Source organism: Sander vitreus, chromosome 14 (genome assembly GCF_031162955.1).
Source record: "Sander vitreus isolate 19-12246 chromosome 14, sanVit1, whole genome shotgun sequence".
NCBI classification, from domain to species: Eukaryota; Metazoa; Chordata; class Actinopteri; order Perciformes; family Percidae; genus Sander; species Sander vitreus.
Window position 1 is genome coordinate 4,495,907 of NC_135868.1, and position 18,686 is coordinate 4,514,592.

The 18,686-nt window shown below is 42.3% G+C and overlaps 1 protein-coding gene across 4 annotated transcripts in view; it reads left to right on the plus strand.

Moving 5' to 3' along the window:
* The first annotated feature begins 1,944 nt into the window (after window positions 1–1,944).
* The window catches only part of LOC144529376 (uncharacterized), a 60,526-nt gene continuing 43,784 nt past the window's right edge, over window positions 1,945–18,686 (plus strand). For 3 of the 4 annotated variants that reach the window (XM_078268435.1, XM_078268436.1, XM_078268438.1), the window contains exon 1: window positions 1,945–2,208. In XM_078268435.1, the coding sequence (XP_078124561.1) occupies window positions 2,181–2,208 (28 nt within the window). In that variant the 5' untranslated portion in view covers window positions 1,945–2,180. The remainder of the gene's footprint in view (window positions 2,209–18,686) is intronic. The other variant, XM_078268437.1, reaches the window with a different exon arrangement.

The following is an 18,686-nucleotide window of genomic DNA, read 5'->3' on the forward strand; positions in this document are numbered from 1 at the left end:
GGCTAACTTGCTGCTTTTTTTGTTCCACAAAAGAACGAGATGCAAACTTGTCAGAACCACCTTTTCAAGCCTTTAAGGCTGGTTTGGCCTGTTCTGTTGTGTAATCCTTGGAGAGAGGTGTTTCAGGTATTTAGCCTTTACCCTTATTGATATAATTGGGGTGGACAAAATAATAGAAACACCTGTCAGTATAACGCAACTTAACAGCACCGCAAACTACAGCCTGTTGAATTAACGCCTCTCTAAAGCAAGATTAAACAAAAATCCTATCATTTTAACCTTCATGAAGAGAGGATTTGTTGCAGGACTGTTGTTTTAGATGGCATTGGTTTTAACTAGGTGTATATAATGATAATAATTATAATGACCTAGTGTATTTATGTATTGGTCCCTTAAGTTACTCTTAAGATCTCCCTTTTCACTTTCACGTTTGTTGAAGTTTCATCGTCTATGTAGTCGTCGCTCTTTTCTGTGTTTGTTCGGCCATAGTAACCGTTCACACGCAATAGCATAGCAGGGACCGGAAAAAACAGTACGCTGCGTCACACACACGAGTGAGTTGAAGAGCGAGTCTGTCGCGTAAGCACCGCCTACCCTCTCTGGCGGACCAACCACTGCTGGGTGATGGAAAACACGTCAGTAACTGGCCGCCGCTTGTGAGTTTTTTTCAGGGAATGTCGCCACAGACACCCAGTTCACAATACTGCAAATGCAACAGTAACACATATTTATTTAAATCAAAATCGTCCAGATTATTAACTTTTCATGCATCAAGTCCAATATTTATAATAATAGAATTAATACCTGCAGGGTTCCAACACATTTTCATGGACAAACATTTCAAAACTTTTTCATGACTTCCATTATAGAGAAGTCATGAAATATTGAATGTACACTTACCTGACATTATTCAAACATATCCGATTCAAACTCTTTTCAAACATAATTTCGGCTAGCTGCCGTACACGGAGGAAGAGACGGAACGACAACGGAGAAACGTACGCGACAGCAAAAGAACAACCGTCACGTAGCAACGCGTATTAGAGATGCGTTACGGTCAACAGCTACAGAAAATAAATAGGTGGAAGGTTATCCACGGAAGACTACCGTAACAATTCATTTCATTAAACACAAAAGTCCAAGACTTCGCCAAAACTTTGAAGGATTTTAATAATTTTATGATTTTTACAGGTTTGTACCTAACAAACATACATTCCGTCGCAGCTGTACTTTTGCCAGTTAGCATGCTATCATGTGACATTTATTCAAAAGAAGATTTTTACTTTAACTGCAGAATATTTACAGGAAGTAACAACTTTTTTTTTAAGCATGGGTACATAAAATGCACTCCACGTCTGTATCTCTGACCTGCTCCATCCGTACATCACTAACAGGTCACTCAGGTCTTCTAACCAGGGACTACTGGTGGGCCCACGCACTCGTTTAAAGACTAAAGGTGATCGTTCCTTTAACGTTAACTTACGTTCTGCAGTCTCGGTTGACGCTTTCAGAAAGCAACTGAAAACATACTTGTTTCAACTGGCTTTTGTCTAATGTCTGTAATTTTGGGTTTTATTCTTTTAATCCTCATTGGAATTGCATTTGTTGTTGCTTGTTTATTTTCTGTTTTGGATTCTATTGTATTTATAGCAAATGTCTTTTGTATGAAGCACTTTGTGACTCTGTCTGTGAAAGGTGCAATATCAAATAACTTACTTACTTACAAATGACTTACTTCAGCCAGTGTGTGTTTGATATGAGTGTGTCTAATCTACCTTTGACAGCTGGACTGTATTTGTGTGTAGCCTTCATGTGTGTCTCAATATGTGAGCGTCAAAAAAGAGAGAGAGAGAGAGAGAGAGAGAGAGAGAGAGAGAGAGAGAATGATAGGGCGACATCGACAATGACGGAGGGGGGGAACAGGAGTGTATGACGACGGTATAGGCAGAAAGAGAGAGAGAAAGGAAGCGACGCGGATGACAAGCACATGCACACCCTCTCTCTTTCTCACATACGGAGGAGAGGAGGACAGTGAAGAAGAAGAGACAGACAGGAGGAGAAAAAGAAGAGGAGGAGAGGGGAAAGCGCAGAGAAAGAGAAAGAAAGAAATCCGGGGAGAAATGACCACTGGACGGATGGATTGTATTTTCCCCGAGCTGCACAAGCCTCTGTAAGACAACATGGGCTGCATAGGATCCCGGACGATCAGTAAGAACACACCGCTTTTTATTCTGCCATGTGGAGGGATGGATGGATGGAGAGAATCAAAGGCAGAGGAATGTGTGTGTGTGTGTGTGTGTGTGTGTGTGTGTGTGTGTGTGTGTGTGTGTGTGTGTGTGTGTGTGTTTTGCAGGGCGGAGATGTTAAGAAAAAGGGTCAGAAGATATTTCTATAAATAATATAGTATATCAATATTTCTATAGCCTACAATATTCCTGCTAACACTTTTAGAATAATCCTGCGGGGAGTTGCAGAGCTTCAAATGTTATTTCCTGCTCTTTGACGGTAACATAGGGGAGGGGGGGGGTGTAGTTTCCGTAGTTTACTATAGGGATTACATCTGTGTGTGTGTGTGTGTGTGTGTGTGTGTGTGTGTGTGTGTGTGTGTGTGTGTGTGTGTGTGTGTGTGTGTGTGTGTGTTGGAGCGGAGACGCGGAGGGGAGAGGCTGGACAGACAAGCGGCAGGGATGTGAGCGGAATAAGACGCGGCATGACGTCCTCGTGTCCACATGGATGACACCGGGTGTGTGTGTGTGTGTGTGTGTGTGTGTGTGTGTGTGTGTGTGTGTGTGTGTGTGTGAGAGAGAGAGAGAGAGAGAAAGAGGCCTCAGCCTTGACATAAAACTAAGGTCATTGCATGCTGGGTGTCTGAGAAAATCCCCCTCTCCTCCATATCTTGTCTCCCCCTGTTTTCGTTCTGCCCTCTCCCTCTTCCTTTCCTCCATCCTCTCCTCTCCTCTCTCTTGGCTCTCGCTACTGTGCGTCATACAGCGACGTAATAAATTGAAGACGCAGGCAGCGCACACCGGGTTTCTCTCTCACACACACGCACACGCACACACGCGCGCGCACACACACACACACACACACACACACACACACACACACACACACACACACACACAGAGGATGAGTCAGAACTGGGCTCGGTAAACTCAGGTGTGAGTCTCAACGCTCTGCACATGTAGGTCAATTCTGCAAAGTCAATGGTGCCAGCAGCTACATACACGCTGCTATATGCTACATATAGTTGTGAGGACCATCGATGCATTGACTTAAACATTATGTTTCCAACTAAAATTAAAATGCACTGTTGCTAATGAATTTCATTGGTTTGTTGTGACTTGTGCAGCCTACTCTACTTATTCGGTCAATAGGGAAGAGGATTTAGGGCCAGTGTGAAACATTTATTTACATTTTTTTTAAAGACACAATTCTGAAAAACAAATCTCATTTTTTTTCACTAATCCTTTTCCATTGCAATTACCAAAAACAAGAACTTCCTTCCAGTTGTATTGGTCTTCCGGCAGTGACAGCGCCCCCTACTGTACATTAGTCTCCTCCAGGTGTGAGTGAACTTACTAGACTGACTCAATAGGTTACTGGTGACTTGATTGGTACAATATCTGTGTCTGGGCTCTAAAATAGTTCCTAATAGCACATGCCAAAGTGTCCTTGAGAAAAACACTGAGCCCCAAATTGCTCCCAATGGTTTCTCCAGCGCTTCAGTAGCTCGTTGCCATCGGTGTGAATGAGAGGGACAAAGCTCTTTGACAGAAGCACTGTATATAAATGCACCAATCAGGGACAAATACAGCACAGAGTGTCAATGGAAAGTAACGTCTAGTGGGAGTCATAGAATCAAAGGTGGAAGACATCAGTGCCACCCTAACTGTGACTGGTTATCTCTAAACCACATCACTATGCACTGTCCATCTTGAAGAGAAACAAAAAAAAATACTATTCAGTGCTAACGTTAGCAAGCTAAGCTAGATAGTTTCTATTTTCAAAGTACAATGCAAACTTAACCTAGATTGGGTCCTCCAAAATGTTGAATGTTGTAAAGGTACAGATGTCCTTAACTGATAACGGTACATAATTAGGGATGCCCACACCGATCCAACTTTTTCACCCCCGACAGCCTACAGTTACGATACCTGGGCTGTGGGTATCGGCTAGTCTCGCATTGCCAGACCTTCCTCCACAGCACTGCAAAGGAGGGTCTGGCTAGTCCACACAGCATTCCGGGATGGGAGAAAAACGTGCTCTGGTTTATTGGCATTTCTTTAAACCAATCACAATCGTCTTGGGCGGTGCTAAGCGCTGGACGGAGCCACAGTGCCTCTGCAAAATAGCCTTGGGAAGTAACTTGTTTTTGGTGGAACATGTGTACGTTCAAAAGTTGTTTTAGTCGTGCAACAGAAACCTCTGATTGGGCAGATAGTCTAGCTAGCTGTCTGGATTTACCCTGCAGAGACCTGAGCTCGTGGTCAGTCTACCTTGGATGGTTAAACATATGGGCTATTTCAAATCCTTATTCAGAAAATGAATCCGATTTTTACTTCCAAAACCACACTGTTGAGCTCTATAGGAGAAAAAAAATATCTTGTATCATCACTCGAAGGTTATACACAGCCATGATGTGCCATTCACGAGCAGCAAAGTTGGCGACGCTTCGCTTAGCAACACTGGCTCTCAAACATCAGTTGACCGCCACCCAGAGTCCTGAAGCTTAGACGCTGTTTCTGCAATATGTCTAACAACTGTTCTGTGCTATATTAAAAACTGGAAAATTACACCTGATAGCTGCAGTGTCATTTAGTAGTTTGTATTCCTTCATACAAAAAATGAGAATTAAAATTTCCGTTCAACGTTAAAATAATCAATGTCTTGGGATAAGTAAGGACCAAAACAAAATGTCCACACTCTCGAGGTCTAAATCCGGTCCTCACAAAGATGGAAGCACAACAGCACACACACACACACACACACACACACACACACACACACACACACACACACACACACACACACACACAGCTTTAAATCTTCTACAGAGGCTTCTTCACTACAGACACTAAGACCCAAAGAAATAGCTTTAAACACTTTAAACTGCTCTGCTGTCTAGTTCAAGGAAAGCATGGTCACTCCTCCGTGTGTGTGTGTGTGTGTGTGTGTGTGTATCATCATAAGTAAAGCATGCAGCTGGTGTGTCCTGCCTTCCCACGCTCATGTATGTAGATACACACACACACACACACACACACACACACAGTAAGAACCAGAGGACGATCACCTCCCTTTGTCTTTAAACGCTGCATCAAAGCCTCATCAGCTCCTTTATGAGAATGGTGGCTGCTGGGAGATTTCAATAAATAAAGGAGGGAACATTTGACCTTTGTTTGTCATTGAGCCGGGCGGGTGGACGGCGAGGGATCAGGGGAGGGATGGAGGTGGTTGGTGACTAGCGATAAGGACGGGGAGAAAGTGGAGGGTTTGCTGTGACAGGAGCTTGTGGTGTGAAGAGCCAAGAAAAAAGTGGGTCTTTTCCCCTTTGTGTTTCTCCTCTCCTCTTATCAAATCTGGCTGTCTCTCTCTCCATTAGTTGCAGTGTCAAAAGTAGATCAAAGCATATTACGTTAGCTGTGTGGCAGGCACATCATCTCACTCCGGTTGATATTAAAAATTTTGTAAAAGTGTTCTCCAGACGCTGTGAGGAGAGAGCGGAGAGTGAGTTCGACTGAATCTGCAGCAAAGCTTCAGGTTTTCTTATGAATCAGGACTAAAAACATGGGGGGAGACAGAGCAATAAAGTGTGGTGTTGTTCCAGGACGGAAAAGTAGAAAAACAACGCAGGTTGCACAGGTTGCATCGGCTCATATGAGATTGTCGCTAACTTGACATTTACTGGACATTTCATGCAAGTTTTTGTTTTGCTTCTACAGTATCTGCAACCTAATGATGTGATCCAGTCTAGTTAGAGTGTCTTCCTTTGTTGTGTTTTACATTTTCAGTTTGTTGGAAGGAATATTTAAGAATAGGAACTGGATAGCAATAGCCACCTACAGAAAGGAACAGAACAGAAAATCAAAGGTAGAAGACATCAGTGCCGCCCTAACTGTTAGGTAATGTCTAATGCCGTTTATCCATGACATGGTACCTGCTCGACTCGCCTCGACTCTACTTTTTGGGTTTTCCATTATGAAAAAAAGTCCCTGGTACCTGCTAACAGGTACTTTTTTTTTTAGTATCACCTCAGTCGAAGGTTCCAAGCGAGCTGAGGCGATACCAAAAAGGTGACGTGAAAACCCGCAGACTACTGATTGGTTGGAGAGAATCGTCACTAATAACTGCGTCATCATCGCTAGCGACAGACGGGGGAGTCCTGAACAAGTTGAGTCGAGCCGGTACCATGTAATGAAAAAACGCCATAAACCACATCACTAAGCACTTAGCAACAGAGATGAAGAGATAAACAACTTTTACGGATGGATTTGATTGTTGGGACCAGTGCATCGTAGGACTTAAGGAAAACACAGACGGTGCTGGCTCACAGGGACAGAGGACATCAAAGACATCGATATGGACATTGTTATTGTAGTTTTTATTGACTTTCTGTCCCTCAAACACTTAGTAAGCCCAATCATCCCAACCTCCTCGTTCACAGTATTCACTATTATTCACGCTACTTCCTGCTTCAGCATGAAGCATAAACAAACGTAGTTTGACAGTGGACAGTCTTCTTTTATCTGACTCTGGAGATTTCCCCCTCTGGTATCACCATGGAGCAGTTGTTCTGAGTGGAGCCCTGCTTTTTGTTGTTGTGCTCCAAACCATACACCAATATAGATTGTTTATTCCTACCCATGGTAGGCCCAAAAATGGCTCAGTTAAGTTGAGAAAAAGATTGTGGTTTGGTTTAAAATCAGACGTTACTTCACATCCGGTTACTCTTGTGATGCAGCGCTGTTTGTTCCGTAAAGTTACGGAATAAAAATGGTTTTATTTCAGTTAGCCTAATAGCTGGTTTGATTTGCATTGAGAGATGATCTTATGGAAAGTACCCCATGCCAATCTCTAGGTATGGTGAAGGGGATGTGATGATGTGGGGCTATTTTAATTCCAAAGGCCACGGGAACTTTATCAGGATGCATAGTATCCTGGATCCATGAAATAACTGGCCTTTAAAAATAAAAGTCTGCCTGCCTCTATGGGAATTTAACATAGGGGTGTACTGACTTATGCCTCCTGTATTTTAAGGAAGAACATTTATTTATTTACGATACATTATTCATTCACAAAGAAAATTGGTTGGATGTTAAAGGTTGGATTCTTCCTAATTTTTTAAATTAAGGCATTAAGATCAATTTCCAAAAGATGATTATTTTATTCCTCTTTTTAGTCAACTTAAGCATGAGTGCCACTGTATATGACATAACTTGCTCTAATACTTTCTGACTACCCAACAAATAATACAAGGTCAAAATATACTAAAAGTTTCAAATTGGCAATATAAAAAAGGAACCTGGGTCAGAATGTCGTTTAAGGTTCATAAAATGCCTATAAAACAAGACCTTTGGGCATTTAATCCTGCTCATAATTTATTCGCTGACAGATCAAATATTCATAAATGAAAGCAAAAAATGTCCTCGATGGGCCCCTGTAGGCAAAATGTTGCACTGACGGTTATTTTTTCCCTGCACCCAACAGCACCATCAGATACTTTTGTTTTTTTTGTGGCTTCAACGATTTACCAACTCAGATGTGGTAAAAGTAATAATTACAACAATAATGCAGAGGTTAGGCCACATTCTTTCTAGTTCATTCAGAGTGAGAATAATGGTTGATATTCAGAAACCAAACAGCTTGAAGTATTGTCATTGTGCAGCCAGCATTGCAAGAAAAAGAGTGATGCCCGAATAAACGTCTGCATCAAAAAAAAAGACAAGAACGTGGAGGATGGACTTGCTGGGGAGAGAGAAGGCGATAGAGCCCCATCATCATCAGCGAGATGCTGTTGTTAAGTGATTTATAGTTCAATAAAACCTCCTCCTACAGTTAAAGGACCAGAATGCCCCTAAAAATCCGATCGAAGTATTGAAGTTAAGTGTTGCAGGGATCAACAGACACGCCTGAAAACTGTGATGCAGTGCCTGCAGAAGATTTCCTGCTGCGTTTCTTGCATCTATTCTTGTATTAGGCCTGAGTGAGAGCGGCTGCTGCTAAAAATAGATCTGGGGTAAAAGAGGGAGGTCAATGAGAAATAGAGGGAGGAGAGGAGAGGGAAAATGTTACAGTAAATATGGGTCAACAGCTCTCTTTTTCTCTCTCTCTCTTTCCCTGTTTCCTCTTCTCAAAGCAAAGTCTTCTCTCTGGTGATCTGTGGAAAATACAATGAATTAAAAAAAACAAAAAAAACATTTAACATTCATGTGAATTTGTATTCCAGTTCTTTCTATTACCTGAGTGATGCTGCAGCACTACCATGGTTGGGTTGCTCAGTGCTGGGTGTTTTCCTGTGGCGTGCCTTTTAACCAAAGCATCATCACCTGCCATTGCACTCAGTTATCCTCCAGTGACAGTAGAGCTGATGTTTAGCAGTCATCACTCAGACAGCAGGGCAGTCACAAAGAGAGGCATCTCTCTATAGTTGCATCTCCACGATCCACAATCAGGGCAAAACAGAGGCGATGACTTCTGCGGCTGGCAGAAGCTCGTATGGTAGCATTTGTTATGTGCTTAAAGGCTGTGAGAGATCTTCCCAGCAGATTTAAGACCGCTTTACCTGGAAAACAAAATCTGTGCTGCAGTGCAGTGTAACGTCGGTAAAGGCCTGGACACACAGAGCCGATAATCGGCTGTTGGACAGTCTGGTGAGGTCGGTGACTCGAGTCTGTTCGGTGTGTTCCGTGCCGTCGTCCGTCCGAGGGGCCGTCGTCTTTCATTTTGTCCGATTTGACATGTATAATCGGCGGGGCGGGCACTGCCGGCATTCGGACTCAAATGACCCATCTGATTGGTGGAGTGCTAACCAGGAAACAGGGAGCGGAATGAGCGTGACTAGAGTCTCTCAAAATCTGCCGAAAATCTTTTAAACTGACCTTTGTCGATCTGAAATGAAGACAGATTCAGCAACTGCATGGCCTATTTCTCGCTTAAAATGTTTTCAGAAACATGTTTCGGTGAACTATTTTAGTACAATATGAGATCGTATTCTGAACCAAGCTGCCAAGTCTGTCTTTGAATTTCCGGAGGAACCAGACCCGTTCGTCCAATCAGCTGCCGGTTTTCATTTTTGATCGACAATACAGATTAGCGCCGCCTGCTGTTATGGAGACGTATTACGTCCTGTTGCTTTGGTGTGTTCCGAGGCACTTTTTTGACCAATTTGGGGAGACTGATCAGCCCAACTGCCTTTTCTGCCGACGTTTGGCCGTCGGCTCTGTGGGTCTGGGCCGCCATTCGACCAAATGGTGTAATTTCAGTCTTGAAAGGGAATAATTACTACAAAGCTCATGCACATCAGAGAGTGGTATCAACAGATGTGTCGGATCAATACTGATCGGATTCGACTGTGAAAGAACCACAAAATTCAATCACTTCGCTAACTTGGACTCACGTTTAGTGGTGAGAGGATTTGGGAGTTATTTTACAGTCTTGAAAGGGAAAAATAAATGGGATTACACCCTTTTTTTTAAGCATTTGTGGATGGATTTATGTTAGACCCTTCTTACTGAATGCATCTGAGGGGGACACAGCATTCAGATGAAGCTTCCTACCAAGGCCAGCCACCGTCGTTTAGCCTATAAGCAGATGATGACAATGAAGATAAAAGGCTGAGCCAAGATGCTGAGTATCTGCTCTTTTCTTTGGTGAATGACAGATTTAAAGGCAGTTTAAAAGTACGTTAGGTCAGAGATAGAGAAGGGTGTCAGATTTCAGGGAAGTGCACACAGATCTCCCCCTCCAGGAGAGGAATGTAAAACACTCTCTAGTGACAAACTTTGTATAGACATACACATTTTTGAGTGGAGGGGATTTATAAACGTGAATACTGGGACTCTTAAAGGTCCAATGTGCAGGAAATTCAGCACCTCTCTGTCTTCCCTTTTTATTCAGAGTAGAGCTTTATCGACTAGACCGGGGGTTTCAAACATACGGCCCGTGGGCCAGAACGGGCCTGCCAATGGGTCCAATCAGGCCCACTGGATGACTTTGCAAAGTGTAAAAAATTGCAGACAAGTCATTTATTCCACTTCCAAATTTACACACTTAAATCTCAGAGAATATCCGAGTTCTTTTTCCGTAAATTTACGACTTTAATCTTAGAAGTTATGAGTTTTTTCTCGGAATATTACCCCTCTCTCCCATAACATAATTATTTTTTCCTACAATGGCCTTAGAACGCTGCCGTAGCAGAAGCAACTTGCGTTTGCCAACATCAAGCTGACAAGAAACTCTGTGGCAGATAAAGTTTCTGGAGTGGTTTACAGGTCTGGCCCACTTGAGATCAAATTAGGGTTATGTGGCCCATGAACTAAAATTAGTTCGACCCCCCTGCACTAGACGTATCGCCAAAACTCACCACAGAAGTCTTTGGGCATGGCTCTAACTTCTAGCTGCTTCCAGCAACACGACTAAAAGCAGATGAAATTTGCGAGGCAAAAAAATGGCCTCGCAAATCAAATGGTTGATTTGTGGTTTGAGGTGTTTTTGGTTTTAGCAGCAAATATCTACATGGGGGGAAAGAGGTGGTTGTGAGCACTGTCAAATGATTGATAATACCTCTGTCGTTTAAAATAAAAAATAATGCAGAAAGGCTGCTCCCCTCTGACGAGAATAAACATGTTGGGGGTGACTTCTTTCACAATCTGTCTTCATCAGAGACTCTGAAAGCCTGAGCCTTTTTGTCTGGAAGAACAGCTTCCAGCAATCGCTCTCACTCCAACAAATCTCCCTCCAAATCCGAGCCAGTGGCTGACAACGAGCAGCGCAGCATGGAGGTTGTTTGAGGCTGGATGTCTTCTTCTTCGCTGCTGCTCTTTTTGTTTACAATAATTGTGCTGATGTAGTGAAGTGCAGCTGGAGTTGGACACTGCAGAACAGAATACAGGGTTTCATTCAACATCAAAACATATTTTGCTGCTTTAAAAAAAAAAAAGAGATACAGATCTCCATAATACATTCTGTAAAAAAGCATGAGGTCATACCGTACAGTGAAGCACAGTAGGACTGGTTGTTCTCACTGAGTGCCTAGTGTTATCACTTCACACTGGAGGCGTTGGGAATTTCTTTGGCACTAACTGTCACTTAGTGCCAAAGAAAAAAAATCTTTGCTTGTTTTGATGGTTCACAGTCTCTTCATGTATTTACCTAACACTGCAGTTGATAGTGTAGTGTTTTGCTGTTGTCAAAATCCAGTCTAGGTAATCTAGACACTCAACATAAATGATATGCTTCAACTAAGAACATCTTATCATTTCAACTGCATTACAGTCATAAGCATAATTGATCAAGACAGCTAAATATCTACGTAAAGCTACTTTAATCAATATTTTTACATTAGCTGGTGAACAAAGTGTAATGGAGCATTTAGCAGCTAAAGGAGGAGTTAGCTAGAGAGACAGAGCTAAAAGAAGAGTGAATACTTGACTTACATTCATCGGGATGAGTAAATAGCCAACTGGTTAGTGATGTGTTTACAGCTTGTTGTGCTGCACCCAAATGGCCAAAAGAAAACCAATGAGTTAAGGTTTCAATCTTTTGATGGATGCAAAACAAACGTCAGATGTTGCAAAAAATATAAAAAAAATCAATTCAAAGATTTGAGAGGGTGGGAATCCATCCCGGGCGGTTTAAACTGAGGCACAGAAATTGACTTAACATACACGGAAGGTGTTTTGTGATCAACTAATTGCATTTTTAGCAATTGTGTTTCTCCCTTTAGTACTACTATAGTCAGTCCTTTGTCCCAGTCCAGGGACTGACAGTGAAGAATTTAATGTACAAGTTGTGGAAAAGACAGACTTGTAGCCCAGTACCAGAGACAGACAGTCTTCTCTCACCTAATCATAGTATTAGTATTATTATTTATTGCCCAATATTTTCTGTTTTTGATGATATTTATGAAAGTACTAGAAACTAGAGTCAAATTCCCTGTATGCAAAAGCACAATTGACCAATACAACTGATTCTGAATTTTTGCTTTCTTTGTAATGTTTATGGACCAATATTGGTGCTGAAATGTGGAGCTAATCCTGGTGCACATTGTGTGCGGAGGAGGCCTATACAACACATTTTTCATTAAAAGTGGCTTTGAGGTTCTCTCGTATTCAGTGTGAGACAGTGTGAGAGTTGGTTGGAGGCTGAGACTCAACACACATGATCAGTTTGGACATTTCCAGCTGCCTTACAGCTAGTCTCACACTGCCAGACCTATCTCCACAGCGTTGCGGAGGAAGGTCTGGCAACAGGAGAATACACTCCTGCATTTCTTTAAACCAATCACAATCTTCTTGGGCGGCGCTAAACTCCGGACCCAGCAACGGTGGCTCTGTAAAATAGTCTCGGGAAGGAACTTGTTTTCGGTGGAACATTTGCACCCCGCAAAAGAAAACGCCACATACAATATTAAATGAAGTTAACTGTTAACATAATACAGAAACGTGAGCTATTTAAATTAGCTGGATACATGGTTAAACCATTTGCTCTTACTAGTGTATTGCTGTGTGTACTACGTCCACAGCAATCCCAACAATCGGTCCCACAACGTCCCATTTAGAGAGTAAATGTCGTCAACATATTCTTTGTAAATCATTACAATCATTCCCTGAAAGAAACAAGCAGGCCTGCCTTGTGACACGATCCACATTTTTTTCCAAAACTTCCTTTTTCAGTGTGTTACGTTGCTCAGAGGTTCCGGTTAATGTTGTTTGATTCGACCGGAGTTTAAAGTGCTTACATTATGCTCATTTTCAGGTTCATAATTGTATTTAGAGGTTGTACCAGGATAGGTTTACATGGTTTAATTTTCAAAAAACATCATATTTTTGTTGTACTGCACATTGCTGCAGCTCCTCTTTTCACCCTGTGTGTTGAGCTCTCTGTTTTAGCTACAGAGTGAGACCTCTCACTGTTCCATCTTTGTTGGGAGTCGCACATGTGCAGTAGCTAGGTAAGGACTACTAGCCAGTCAGAAGCAGAGTATGAGGGCGTGCCATGCTAGCAGCTAGGCGACCATTATAACGTGTGTTACAAAGTGACGCACGTTTGTCACGGAAGTAAAGGCTGGACTACAATAGAGCTGTTTGGAGCAGTTTGTGAACAGTGTTGGAGATGGTCCCTTTGAAGTGGACTTTGGGCTTTTTCACTTTGTAAACCTATAACACGCACACAAAAGATATACAGCACAATAAAAGAAAGGGAAAAAGCCAAAAAGCAAGAGGAAAGTGAGGGACATCCAGCGGAACTTCCAGCGGCGATGAAACTATCCGGTTAATGAACCGTCGTTGATCCAGACTACCTTACAGCTAACGTCTGTTCAATCAGTACATTGGCTGTTTGTTCTTGTCTGTCTTGTTCACAAGTTACTTTGTTTATAGCAGAGAGAGGAAATCTTCTTACTGTAGCCTGTTATTTACGATTCAGTCCTAGTGCAGTGATGTCTAACATGTTATGTTCTGAAATAGCTCCACATGTTGATCAGTCAGCCAGCCGTTTCATTCTAATGGGGACAAATATAAGGTTGCTTTCACACCTGAGCTGTTTGGTCCTTTTTAACCAAACTCATTCGAACTCTGGTGCGGACCAAACAACTGAACTCTGGTTCGCTTGAAAACAGGGGTCTCGGTTCGCTTCCAAGTGCTCTAGAGTTTGATCACTTTAGGTGAGAACTCATTCCGACCCGAAATATAGGAAGTGAACCTAAAACTGTGCATTTACTAGCCGTCATTTCCACCTTGCACAATACGGACTTATATACTTAAAGGATGATAACTGTCAGATCCATAACCTAATATGACCATACATTGCTGATCGTCCGTGGGACAAAACATCATCAACTCTCTCCCTCTCCTTCACTCGCTGTCTGTCAGCTGCTCATATTGTTCGCCTTCTTCTTAAATATTAGAAACACTAAAGCAGAACCAGAAAACCGTTGTTTGACGTTGTTTCTGAGACCAGAAGTGTCGGCGAGTTTCACTCGGATATTCTGTCCAATAGACCAGCGACTGTTTCCACCGCGTGACATTTGCTTTTTACAGTGTTTGGTGTGTTTGACAAAGTGCAGTGTGAACGCTATCCGAACCAAGCTTACGTGTATGTGAGAGTGACGGTAAATGTGCTCAGAGCAGACAGCTGTCGGCTAACAGAGCAGAGAATAAATCAGTTTACTTGTTAAGTGGTAGTAAATGTACAGCGTAGGTTTCAGTTTGTCTCTGAATAAATGCTGCAGCTCCTCAAACCAGTAAGTAAAGTTCCTGTGTCTTGCTTCTCAACAATGCAACAAAACAGAAAGAGAGAGGATACGAGAGGACGGGGAAGCCCGTCTACAAACCAATCAGTTACAACTGTCGGGAGACGCAGCTCACGTATGTGAAGACGTAGTTTTCTCACAGGTAGTTCTTTAGTGCGCTTGCATAACTGCAGTGTGAAACCACAACTTTCCGGATCAAATGTATACAATGTAACAAAAACATGAACCTTGGTTCAGACTTTCAGGTGTGAAAACGCCCTTAAACAATTTGACTTTTTCCTATTTTACTGCAAGCACTTTAAAAAAAAGCTGTGAAAACAAAAAAACAAGTAAAGGATTTAGTCAACTCTGAGTGGAAATCATGAATATTTTGTTCACGTTTCAACCCCGAAGCCCTTAATTAACAGATTTCCCGCTTCAGAACGGTCGTTATACAGCATCGGATGGCTCAATGAGCAGTAATATTGCTACTGAGGTTAGCCGCTCAGCCACAATTTACATGCTCATATTGCTGAACGTGCTGAATTAGACAAAAAGATTCAATGACACGAAAATATGAAAACTATTACGTTGTTCCTCCAAAAGTTGCCTCATGACAATCAGCTGTGTAGATTTACTGTCATCAAACATCAATATAGGAAACTAATAATGAAATCTATACATTACGCAGGTGTTTGTTTGTCAATGTTTGTGCCATCTGAGATGTAATCTGATCCATTAGTCTGCAAGTGTAGTCTTGTTTGGGCTTCTGTGTTTCAGTTGGCAGGAAATGGCGAAAGAGAGTAAAGAACAGACTCACAGTCTGGCAGACAGCAGCTCCATTTCCACATAAATAAACACAGGTTGGATTATGCATCTGATGTGACACTTGGCCGGTGCGGTCATACGTGAATGCAACACGATCAGAGCGGAGTCCTGCCGGTTTTATTTTTAGCCAAATCGATTTAGGCCAGTAATGGAAAAAGAAGGCGATGCTTCCTTCAGGCTCTTCTTTTTTAGGTGTCTCGTCTCCTCATTTCCCCTCTAAATTAACATCACAATGTCTCTGTGCCCACGTCCCTGATCCAGGTTTTCAACATGGATGCCTGAAGCGGCCGTGCCCCATGAATCTTTAGTAGGGATGTGACAAGCTGCTTGGAAAGTAACTTAAAGCTGCACCGGGCAATTTCACATTTTTCTAAATGGCACTCAAAGGTAACGGCTTGAATTTCAGTACTCAAAACGTTCTGTAAGGTGGCGTCAGTAAACTGCACACAGCTCAATAGTTCCCGCACAACTGGTCTGCGTTGTTTTATACAAACGAAAAAGGAGACTTTATTTTAGCATTGCACATTTAGGCGGCGCTACAACAACACAACGTATTGGCCATAAATGAGAGATAATGAGTAAATAAAACTTTACACTTCATCTTCTCTACACAGCCCTAATAATCTCTAACAGTTATTCTAATTAAGCTGCCTTCTAGTTAAACAAAGTCCCACTCCATTGTGCTTTTTCTGTCGATTGTGTTTGAGGTATCACCTTACACAGGACAACCCTCCTCCCTCCCCAACTCCAAAGTATTGACTGAAGTATGTTGCCTCTGCTGATGGATCGACTGACCTGTGCGCTAAGCAGTGTGTGTGTTTGTGTGAAGAAAAACATACATACACTTTTGTAGATGGATTGTATGATCTTGCCAGCCAAGTCAGAGGGTGATGGATACACGGAGTGAGGCAACTGGTCAATATTTTGATTGATAGGTGGCCATGAGCATCTCTGACCTGAAGGGCAGAGAGAGAGAAAAAAAAGTTCAATATCCAACAGTTTCACAACAAAAAATCTATTTATCTTATTTAATAATAAAAAAAAAAAAACTGTGACCAGACTACAGCATACAATCCATTTCCAGTACTGTGCAGACACCTGTTGCCGGTGACCGGAATTGTCCGATTGTTCGGTGCATCTTGAGCTTTAACAGCCTCCACTCTTCTAGTTTCCGACTTTCCACCAGAGTTTGAAGCCTGGCTGCAGAGATTTGCTCCCATCCCATGCTCATCCCTCAAACGCATTAGTGAGGTGATGTTGGGTGATAGTCTGACTCGTTCCAGTTTATCCCAAAGGATGGTGTTGAGGTCAGAGCTCTGTGCAGGCCAGTCAAGTTCTTCCACACCAAACTGAGAAAACCATTTCTTTATGGAGCTGGCTTTGTGCACGGGGGTCATTGTCATGTTGAAACAGGAACGGGTCAAACACAAACTGTTGTTACAAAGTTGCATGTCTCCCCTTGTCTCCTACAGTAATAATCCATGTTGGAAAGCAGTCTTTGTTTATAGAAACCCCACAAAATAGCTCAGCCATCAGCATAGACTCTGAGTCTTCTTAAGCTGCTTGCCTGGATAAAGCTTTACTGTTTTTTTTTTTTTGGGGGCGGAGGGGGGTTTAAAAAACAGAATTACAGTATGCCTCGAGGAAAGCAGAAGAGCAAGCTGAAACAATCAATTTATAAAGACAAATGTACTAAAACTGAATTTTCTCCCCCGGGTGTGGAAATGTCTTTACAGAACCCCACACTAAGACTGTAAAAGATCAAATCAAATTACAGGAGGTTTAACTGGGAACCACACAAGCAGACACAAACACAGCTTAGTATTTGTGTGTTACTCTCCCTCTCTCCTGGGTGTAAGTCCTGTGTTTGACCCATCCTTCACCCCGACCAACCTCCCAACGCGGATTTTCGCCCTTTCATTCTACTCGCTACGGAGTCAATTCACACGCAATCGCGAGGTAATGTAAATCAATGGAGGCCAAACGGCGTTGATAAACATGCTAAAAAGCGAGTATGCGTCTTGATAACACGCCAAAAATGGCATACGAATTGGCATGTCATACATACGCCACTTCATAAGATCAGTCTGCAAATTGTACCAACAAGGCTTCTGTCAGTGTGAAGATGTACAGTCAGGGTGAATTAGGCGATTGCCTAGGGCGTCAAATGTGGCGCGGTGTCGCCCTTAGGTCTACTTCTCATTAATAATAGAATTGGAATGACAAGCAAAATAAAACATGTTTATTAAACATGATCATCCTAGGGCGCCCCCTCAGCCACACGTTTTCATGTCAACCCTAATTATTAGATTGAATTGATGATTACTGTCAATCATTTCCTAATTGGGGGAAAACTAATGATAATGATAATAATGATTTAGTTTGAAGTTCCCGTGACGTGACGTTTCCAGTCCATGGGTCAGACTCAAACACATGGAGCTCTGAAGCAGACCTGTGCGTCGCTTAGCGTCCACTCTCGCTGTAACAATAGAGACGAGCAGCAGCACAGACCACGGAGCTGCTGCAGCTCGCCTTCCGTGGTCTGTGCAGTTTGTCGCGTTTGTGCTCTGTGTATTTCTGCCGTAGTTTTGGTTTTCCACCTCCGATGTAGAGCAGCGTACAGCCACTTCCCTAAACTTTCTCTCATTCAGAGACCCAAACGGGGCTCTGTGTCTGTCAGGTCTGAGATCTACCGTATCAGCAGAGCAATCACGTAATGCACAGCAGACTATGGTGCAGTTATAGATTATTTTCAGAAATATTGTGACTTTATTCTCTGTAATAGCCTATTATCACTTTATCTTTCTCAAAATATCACGACTACCAAATCCCAGAGAGCACAGATGAGATATATTTTAAATGTGCACAAAGTTTTGAACATGAGCAGAAATCTTAAAACATCTGAAATATTACAGTCCAGGGGTTTATCAATAAATTAAAATTAATTCATGTATCATTGAGGTGAATAATTGTCATATGTGCATTTAAGGAGGTTACTTCCTCAACAAAAAAAGCAAAAAAGGAGGGAGGAGTAAATGATGCCTAGGCTTCATGTGTGGTGACTCAGATAGAATTAGAAGTCGATCTACAGGAGAATAAATAGTTAAAAGCAATACAGAATGTATGAGAGCCTTACTGCTAAATATTCCATTATGTTTTTATATTTGGGTTGTAATCAAGGTTGTAAGATATTTCCAGCATAAATTGATTCAGAAAAAGGTAGAAATAGGTGCAGAAAAATTCACCTGAATGCAGGAAATATGTGCAAATATGCAAAACTCAATCTCGCCTAGGGCAACCAAAGGGCTAGAGCCGGCCCTGTGTACTAGTAGCTGTAGATTGCCTAACCTTAACCCTTACCCTCACCCTAACCAGAACCTAATTCTAACCCTAATCCTAAAACCAA